Below are 10,051 nucleotides of genomic sequence, written 5' to 3'. Positions count from 1 at the left end.
TCATCCGTAGGGAAATGCTGGCTAGCCGAAAAATGTCACCTGAACTTAACAGTGTTTTGCAGGATGTGATTAAAATTATCAACCACATTAAAGTACATGCCCTTAACCCACATCTGTTCACGCAGCTCTGTGAGGAGATGGGTGCAGAGCACACACGTCTTCTCCGGTACACAGAAGTGAGATGGCTTTCTAGAGGTAGATCACTGGCCAGAGTTTTTTTTACAAGAGCCGCTCCAGAGATTTCTTTTAGAAAAAGTCACCACTGGCAGCACATTTCAGTGACACAGAATGGGGTCGCAAAGCTTGCTTACTTGTGTGACATATTCAACCTGCTCAACGAACTCAATCTGCCATTTCAGGGGAGAACGACAACTGTGTTCAAGTCGGCAGATAAAGTGGCTGCCTTCAAAGCCAAACTGGAATTATGGGGGCGACAAGTGAACATTGGGATTTTTGACATGTTTCAAACATTAGCAGAGATTTTGAAAGAGACTGAGCCAGGGCCTTCTTTCTCCCAGCTGGGGCATGATCACCTGTCTCAGCTTTCAAAAGAGTTTGAGCATGACTTCTTAATCACAAAAGCCCGAACTGGGAAGGAATGGATCTGCGACCCATTTGTGAATAAGCCAGGTGAATTGACTTTGTCCGTGCTAGAAGAGGATCAACTGCTTGAGATCGCAAATGACGGTGGCCTTAAAGGTATATGTGAGACAACTTCAAATCTCCATACGTTCTGGATTGAAGTCAAGGTGGAATATCCTGAGATTGCCACAAAAGCACCAAAAGGCCTGCTTCCATTTCCAACATCCTATCTTTATGAAGCAGGGTTTTCTGCAGTGACGGCGACCAAAGTGAGATCACGGAGTAGACTGAACATAAGCAGCACACTTGGGTGTCACTGTCTCCCATCCCCCCCAGATGGGACCATCTAGTTGCAGGAAAACAAGCTCAGGGCTCCCACTGATTCTGCATGATGTGAGTTGTATAATTATCTCATTATATATTACAATGTAATAAGACTAGAAATAAAGTGCACAATAAATGTAATGCGCTTGAATCATCCTGACACCATCCCCCCACCCGACACCCCCGCCGTCCGTGGAAAAACTGTCTTCCACGAAACCGGTCCCTGGTGCCAAAAAAGGTTGGGGACCGTTATTTTAGGGGACTAATTTCAGGGATGGGATTGAAGCCCTTTCTCTGAAAAAGAAAACAAAAAATGCACTCTCTCATTTTGCTTATTAACGTCGGAAGGTTTTTCCAACAGAGGACAACTTCCCATTCCACAAGTAGAGCTACTCAACCTTTCTTCCAAACCAGCTCTCCCTCCTGAATCCCTTCAATGATAGATACCAGTGATTTTCTTTCTACTGAATAGAGATGGTTTTCACTTCTTGTATTCTGTATATGCTAGAGTCTGCATGAGCTAGGAACAAAAACCTTATAATCACTGAGGTAGGTCTTAAAATGAACATATTCTAGGGGAAGTTAGTATTTGAGAAATTCATTCACTTGCTCTCACGTCAGCCTTTGGTTTGACAGGCCAGAAGTCTGAAATCAAGCAGGGTTGGTCCCTTCTGGAGGCTCTGAGGGAGCCGAGGTCATTCCATGCATCTCTCCTAGCTTCTGATGGCACCTCATAAACCTTAGGGCTCCTTGATTTGCATAACCCTCTGCCTCTGTCTTCACATGACTTTCTCCTTGTGTGATTCAAATCTCCCCCTTTCCTATAAGGACAACAGTCATTGGATTTGGGGCCCATACTAAATCCAGGATGATCTTATCCTGAGATCCTTAAATCTGCAAAGACTCTATCTGCAAATATGCTCTCATTCACACGTACAACAGGTTAGGACCTGGGCATACTTCTGGGGGACACAACCCACCACAGATGATCAAAAGGTCTGCCAAGTCAGCAATAAGTTGCTGGCCAATTCCTAAGAAATACAGATAGAAGCTGTTGCTAAGTACTAAGTTTCTGGTAAGAAAAAATAAACTTGGAGACCATACCAATTTTAATCGCTCATCTTTATTGATAAAATAGGTTCCTAGTAGTACATATTCTCAGACATAAATTTTAAGGTTCTGCTTAAAAAAAAAAAGTATGGGCTAGAACACTTGCTATATAATAACATAAATGTCTTTAAACACCAAGTTCTTAAAATAATATCCAAGTAAGAAGACCAAGAATAAATTAACTCAACTTATCTGTTTACAAAAATAATTATTTATCAAGTAATGTTTTATAATAGAGCTGCCCCAATGAATTGCCTCAGACTTACTCTCAATTGTGTAGCTTATTTCAATTCTGACTTGGGATAAAAACTCTATGAATGAATGTGCCATCAAATTAAAGGATACTTTCCCCAAAACCAACAGAAAAGTTTAAAAATAAAAACTGTCACTTGTTTACCAAATAACAATTAAGGCCTCTGAATGAGAAAAGAAATCTATTTAATGTTTGGGCCATTAGCCCTTTTCTATTCAATCAGTCCCATCAACCCCACTTTCCCCAAACTTAAGATAAAAAGTTCCGAAGTGAAAAGTAGTTTTGAATTTTACCAATATATGAAATTATACATAAAAGTTACCACGTAAGTATTACTTTAACAAATTATATACTCCAAAGTCGGATTTTCTATTGTGCTATTTTAAATATACATTTAATGTGAGTACAGTGTATTTAATAATCATATTTGACACTCTTACCTTTTCTTCTATAATCACGACAAAACATGAAAAATTTAGATTTCAACTGATGTTAAAGCACATTTCTATTTCTAGCAGCTTTTAAAAATTTATATACTGGATATATATTCTGTAAAAAATAAAACAAATACTTATCAATCCAGATTTCCCCCTCACCACCCCCTAGCCCTTTGACTGAAAGGTTACAAGAAACATCTTGTAGGTTATGAGAACCAGATGGAACTTAAGAATAGATCTAGAAAAAAAATTTTTTTTAAAATTTTAACTTACTGTTTCTATATGTCTTAAGCGTAATTACTTAAGGAAAAAAAAAAGGTTTTGAGGCAGAGGAATTCCCAATTTACTTTGAAATTACCATACTTATCTTGCTATATCAAACATTTCAACTGTTAGCTAAATGAACTACATAATATCCTTAAAGATCAACCAGAGAAGAGAAAAATCTCATCTTCATTACTGATTTAGAACCAAAACTTATTCTTTCAAAGAAGTAGTTTAACCTACTAAATACGTCTCTTATAAGCTCTTCTTTCTTAGAAAGTAGTATTCCTTCTCTTTCATTCCTGAAATATTTCATATACTTAAGCAAATCATGGACAACTGTTAGTCAGTGTTAATTAGGATAAATTAGCTAAAATTAAATTACCTCTTTTATTTATGGTGCATGTAAAACATTCCTAAGTCTTTCAAACTGAACTTTCTTTGACAAAAATTTAAATTAATGAGAAGGTAGATAGGCAATCATTAAAGCTGAAGTCTCACGGTACATAAGCTACTTGCTAACTTTCACCATACAGGGAGGATATAATTTAGTATGACGATTTTCCATTCACAATACTGTGGCAAAATTTGTATTTTAAAATTGGGATGTTTCTATTAATTCCCAGACACTTGTTGGGCATATTCATGTTTATCCAAGTGTCAACCAGAAAGCCAGCAGCACTGCTGAAAGCTCTTGATACATTCAGCAGTCACTGTGAAAATCTTTAACTTGTTCACCAATTAACAAAGGCTTAGTTTCTATTTTTCAATTATAGTTTGGAATAATGTCTCTGACCATTGACTATGCATTTTCTTGTTGCTGTCTTTTAAAAATGTCATTGCCAGTGCACTGTACATATTATAAAAAATAAAACAAAGGGCAGCTTGAGATGGATTTTTCTGTTAATTCATTCACAGACTTAAAAGCTCTTCAGCTCTTCCTCAGACTCAGGTCACTATTGGTCACTAATGCTGATAAAGATGTACTTTCTGACACATCATCTTTTCTAAGATTCAAAAATGATTCTCGAGTTATTTGAAGGATCTCTCTCAAGCCTTTATTTTCTTGCTACAAGAAAGCACAAAAACAAAGAAGCAGTCACCAAGGTGGCTACAAGAGTACAAACATATCTTAAGAAAAGCCAAACTTATGAAGGTATGATAAATAAAAAGCAAGTACTGTAATTGGCAGAAATGTATTAAATGATAGATGCAGCTGAAGCTGACAACTTGAATCCACGGGACACTTTTTTAAAGAGGTAGGAATCATGTATTCAATGTCTTCCACCACTGAAAAGCCTTTTTATTTATGCAGCTGTAACTGTAGACAGAACCTCAGAAACAGCCTTATTTTATAATCACAGTATAGAAAATCACAGTAAGAAAATAACACCTAGATTTATATTTGTGTAAACTCAGAAAGTCTGAATAACACCCTGGGGCTAAAAGCTCTCAGTACTTTAGTAATTTGATTATTTCCATGATAGCATGGAATGCAGGGCAAGCCCTGGTTTGCTTCCCTCACTGGAATTTAACAGCAGCAGGGCTGGCTGAATAGATTGTGATATTTCTTAGAAGGAAAGTTAAGTGACCAAATCTAGCACTGGTAAACAACTTTGCCTTTGCCTTTTTCTAGATTCGTTACTGCAAGAAATTTTTGGACATTTACAAATAACTCTCATAATTTATTCTCTACTGCTTTGTCTTTTGGTCTTACTTTCTAAGTTTCAATGGTATAAATAAAGCAGAGATCAGCAAACTATGGCCTGGCTTGAGTGAGGCCTGTTATTGTAAATTAAACTTTACTGGAACACAGTTGAGTCCAATCTTATTTTTTGTGTGTATAGCTGCTTTTTCATAACAATGCCAGAGGTGAGTAGCTACAACAGAGACTGCCTGTTTGCAAAGCTTAAAAGATTTACTATCTGGCCTTTTACTGAAAAAGTTTGCTTACCTTTGTTATAAAGAATGAGAGAACTTTGTACACTTAGAGAAATCATTTTTGGCCCTCTATAACCAATTTCTCCACCATGATTTCAAAAGAAAGGTTTTAAAAGTATAAAGGTCTACTCTACTGATCTCAGTTATTCAACAATGACTTGTGCTTTTGCTACCACAAAATAAAGAACAGATGCGATAAAAGCTTTTCTATTCCCCAGAAAAATACAAGTGGCCAAAGAATATGATTTGTGGACTGAAAACATTTCTCCCTGCATCACTGTGACCTCTAATAAAATAAAGATATTAAAAAAAATTACTAAGCTGAAGAAGTATATTCACCTAATAACAGAAGAGACACAGGATAAAAAAAAAATCAATTTTCTCAATTACTGGTATAAGTTTACTATTGATCCTAGACTCTTGCATTACTATATAAATGGTCTTGCATTATACACCCATATAACCAGTATCCAGATTAGGAAAAAGAACATTACTAGTATCCCAGAAAGTGTGTGTGTATATATATACATATACATACGTGTATTATTTTTTTAAGATTTTTGGGGGACCATTTTTAAAGTCTTTATTGAATTTGTTACAATATTGCTTCTGTTTTTTTTATGTTTTGGTTCTTTTGGCCACGAGGCATGTGGGATCTTAGCTCCCTGACTAGGGATCAAACCCGCACCCCCTGCATGGAAGGTGAAGTCTTAACCACTGGACCGCCAGGGAAGTCCCCAGAAAGTATATATTTTAAAGTGGGATATATTTTCTGACATAAATCTTTGTATGGACAGTTTTCACCTACATGTGCAATTTAAAACTTACCTCAAGTTGAAATATTCGTTCCTGTTCCCTGCAACCCTGTTGCTCGTCGATTTCAATGGCTTTCCTCATTACTGCTGCCATTTCAGTTATCTGGTCAACATGTGCTTGTAATTCCTGAAAAAAAAGAGATGGAAGTTGTGAATCAGTGAAATACTTTTTAAAAATTTTTGGATCCTCCCCTTTTTATAAAATCTGCATTGCCACTTAATATGAATGTAGTATCTTTACATTGCCATTTAACATAAATGTAATATATCAAACATATTTACAAGAAAGTTGACTGACCATGAATGTGCTTTTGAAGTCAGATTTCTGTTAGGACTAGGATTAAGGATAAGCAGCACAGTATATCTAAACCCATAAACAGGAAAAATACTCATTTCACGTTCCTCTCACCACAAATGATCAGCAACTTTTTCTTTTCTGCACCTACATACCCCATTGACCAAAGTAATGGGAAAGATAAGCATTCAATCTCTTTTCCTCACTGAAGTCATGATTTAAAAATATTTTCTGTATTTTCCATGCCTAAAAATTCATCTCAATTCAATCCAGAACCTTTTCTAGATTATAATCCTCATTGAGAGCAGGAACTGTACATTGCTTATATTTGCCTACTATTTAATGTTAGGTACATAATAGATAATAAGTATTGAGTAAAATGAACAGAGTTCTTCTTTAAAGTATTGAATATTAAATGGCCTTTGCAAACTGTTCAAAATATAATTTTAGTATAAAATAGACATCCACATTTGTTTGGCACAGCAAGTAGCATAAATTTCTTCCAATCTCATTCTCTTATTCTTTTTTGCATACCTATGATGAGCCAGGCACTGTGCTAGGTGACAGGAATATGAAGCCTGTTAAGAAATGTTCCCTGATTTCAAGGAGCTTACAGTCAATGAAACAGACAGACAAAAGGTTTATAATCAACAAACATGAGAATAATACTTTTTTAAATGAACAACTTCTATAGACCATTGTTCACTAGCAATTGAGGGTCATTTTGTTATACTAAGGACAAAACTTAAATATAAAAGTTAATAGCTCCCCAAATAAACACTGTCTCTTAAATAGTTGTATATACTCTGTAAAAAGTATTTGAACAAGACCCCCCAAAACCTACAAAACTAGTAAACTATGGAAGGAATATAATAGAGAATAGGAATATCTTTAGCAAACCACACATTTAATATCTTCTTAACCAACAAAAATACAGATCCTTATATTATTTTAACACAATCTATAAAAAGCTAGTACGCAGGAAGAAGTCAAAATAAAAGATTACGCTGTCCAGTATGGCACTATTTAAATTTAAATTACTTGAAGTCAAATACAATTTTAAGAAATTAACAATTCAGCCCCTCAGGTCGCACTAGTCACACATCAAGTACTTAATAGCCACATGTGGCTGCTGGCTTCCATATTGAACAGCATAAAGAACATTTCCATCACTGCAGAAAGTTCTATTGGACAGCTCTGGATTAGATTATGATAGCAAGAATGATATCAAGACAAACATCTGTCGTAGTTTAAAAACACTCTGTAGTAGTTTAAAAAAAATGATTACAATCCCTCCCACTGTAAAGGGAGCTTAATGTTTAAACGCAAGTTAAGTATAGATAACTGCAGCAGCAAACTGAATAAGGGTAATGAGTAAAAATTTTGAATACCAACAGCTTTCTCAGTTTATGATTTGGTGTCTTATGGCACTGACCTAGGTTAAACGACTACAAGGAAGCAGATAATTACTTGCCTTTAAAACGAAAGAAGACAAGAAACTACTAATTTTTTCAGGACAGTCTGTTTTAATAAAATCATCGTAAGAAAAAAACCCCAATACTTCAAACAGAAGTGTATTTTTATAGGTCTGGCTCCTGGGTGGTTCACTTATTACAATAAAATCTTCAGGGAAGTGTCATGGATCTCTTAATAGGCACAAGAAGGCAAGACCTGTGCTTTCAAAACTGTCTTAAAGGCAAGGAGTGCTAGCAACATAAACCTTGCACTGTCTTGAAATGCCTTTCAAGAAGAAAAGGCAGTTAAAACACAATAGACACAATGGAGAGGGTATACTACTATACTTAATAACACCTAAACAAAGGCAATTTTACTGTGAACTCAAACTAAAGGACTATAACTATCGAAAATCTGAATTAAAACAGTTCATTTAATAGTTTGATTGAACAAAATTTTTAGAAAATCAGATTAAAATTATTACCAAGAAAACATCTTTGATGTCCAGCAAGAGGATGACCGTTTGAAGCTTACTAAAATTTTGCATCTATAGCTAACAAGAACAATAACATGAAAGGCTGGCCCAAAGAACCTTTAAAGCCTGCAATTATCTAACAGGCTATGTATAATACAATACACAGAGAATTGATGACAGACTTAAAGTTTCTACACTGAGTATTTTTGCAAGGCTATGAAAAGCACAGCGTTTTTAAAAGCAATTTCATTTATTTGCTGATTTAATTTGGGAGGAGAATTCAATGTAAAAGAACTTTTTAAATGGACCCCCCTTCCATCCACACCCCAAAAGCTGACTGTTTTATTTAGTGTACATTCTGATTTGCTTCCAAGTGCCTCCTCTGCAGTCCATGTTGAGGTGCTTCAAGGATGTGTCGAGATGCATCAAGGAAGAATCCTTCGGAGTTGTTACGATGCACCATGTCAATCTGTAGTACAGAGTCATTATAATGTTAATACGGATATTATCCGTAATTTAAAAACTGAATGAGTGTTAGTTCATGCGTGTTAGCCAACTGTTTGAAATGTTTGTTTTTTTAAGATTTCCAAAAAGGTAGCAGTTCAAAAATAATGTAAAAATGGGTATTTGAATGAAAATGAGTTCTCCTTAAACTTTTTATTGGTTTTTAAATGTGTGCTCAAAAACTTCCAGGTTGAGGACAAAATTCTATGTTGCACTAGTCTCAAAAGGTTCTCTTACTCCAAAATGCTGTTACGTGTAACTTTGTTTATTAGCCCTAAATGTGTTATAAAATTATTTTTGTGCTTAGGCATATCAGAGCACTAGTACCTAAACATATCTTGGAAGCTCATATTTATCACACACGTTTCTCTGCTCACCCACTTCTGCTTGTTGACCCCAATAATTAATTCAAGGCTAGATTTAGATGGGTTTGCTACCTTTCCTTGCCACTTTCCCAGATTCTCCTCATGAGAACTAATCTTGCTTCCTCTAGTATTCCAGTAATAATTCAGATCTCTATTTTAGGATTCATCACATCCTACCTTATATTAGATAATCATGTTTGTGTCTGTATTTCCCAATACACTGAAAGCTTCTATGGTAGAGTAATAAACTTATTCATTCATCTTATTATTAATAATAACTAAGCCAGTGCAAGTGTTAATAAATATCTGTTTGAATCAAAGTGTCTCCTTTTTGGGAAAAATCAAAATCACAAACATTAATATGTATTAGTTAGAATTAATAACAAGAACTGTCATTTCATGGAAGGCAAGAATCAGCACTTAGATGAAGAATTCAATTGACATAATTGAAAAAGGATGATTTACAGCTATCTTAAGAAATGTTTAACTTTGCTAATTAATAAAACAGCTGTGATGAGTGGTAAAATCTAATGTGTTTTAGAAAACATTTGCTTCTGACATAGCTGCTACCACAAGAGACTAGCCAGCTTCAGTATCTTATTCTTAAGCACTAGTTTGCCAGAGCATTCTCTTTAGATCTTAAAAAATCTAAGTTGTTAAACATAAGGGCCTTTTGGAATGCCTCAAGATTATACTTATCTTACCAATAATTTTAAGTCAGTTCATATTTGTACCTTAAAAAAACCTCTTAAATTATATATTTAAAATTAAACTTTTTATAATGATCTCATTAACAACAGATACAGTTTATAGTCAAAAGATTGCCATTTAACTATCCAAGGTTTCCTTTTGGATAGGAGATGAATAACATAAATTAGATAATATTAAAGCCACATTTATTTTTACTGTTTTACTATTTGACACAAACGCTGTCGATTACTAACTTCCTTAATATGTAGAGTTGAATTTACATATTAAAGCAATTCACTAGGTATTTAATTTTAATAGAATTAATAATTTTAAAATACCTACAAGCACCAAGATGGAAGAAATATAACATTTTAAGGAATCTAAAAAGTGTTTCAATAATCGAGAAAGATAAAAATGTTATATGAATATTTCTTAAATAATATTAGTTATAACTAATAGTTAGTTCACCATTATCCAATACAGATAATGGCCTAGTAGTCACAATCTATTCTAATATTTTTATTTCACACCAGCAGTTAAA

The 10,051-nt window shown here is 34.6% G+C and overlaps 1 protein-coding gene across 6 annotated transcripts in view; it reads right to left on the bottom strand.

Annotated features, from left to right (window-relative positions):
• Nucleotides 1-2,009: 2,009 nt before the first annotated feature.
• The window catches only part of FGFR1OP2 (FGFR1 oncogene partner 2), a 32,834-nt gene continuing 24,792 nt past the window's right edge, over nt 2,010-10,051 (bottom strand). For 4 of the 6 annotated variants that reach the window (XM_089919980.1, XM_089919978.1, XM_022577819.3 and 1 more), the window contains 3 exons: nt 8,307-8,420; nt 5,740-5,853; nt 2,010-4,039 (listed from right to left, as the gene is read on the bottom strand). In XM_089919980.1, coding sequence (XP_089776106.1) covers nt 3,902-4,039; nt 5,740-5,853; nt 8,307-8,420 — 366 coding nt within the window. In that variant the 3' untranslated portion in view covers nt 2,010-3,901. Of the gene's footprint in view, nt 4,040-5,739; nt 5,854-7,960; nt 8,421-10,051 lie in introns of those variants that run through there. The other 2 variants (XM_022577821.3, XR_016394807.1) reach the window with 2 other exon arrangements.

Source organism: Delphinapterus leucas, chromosome 11 (genome assembly GCF_059928025.1).
Source record: "Delphinapterus leucas isolate spDelLeu-1000000601 "Yukka" chromosome 11, BTC_Dleu_Yukka2, whole genome shotgun sequence".
Lineage (NCBI taxonomy): Eukaryota > Metazoa > Chordata > Mammalia > Artiodactyla > Monodontidae > Delphinapterus > Delphinapterus leucas.
The sequence above is the reverse complement of the archived record's forward strand: the minus strand, read 5'-3'. Positions and strand labels throughout refer to the sequence as shown.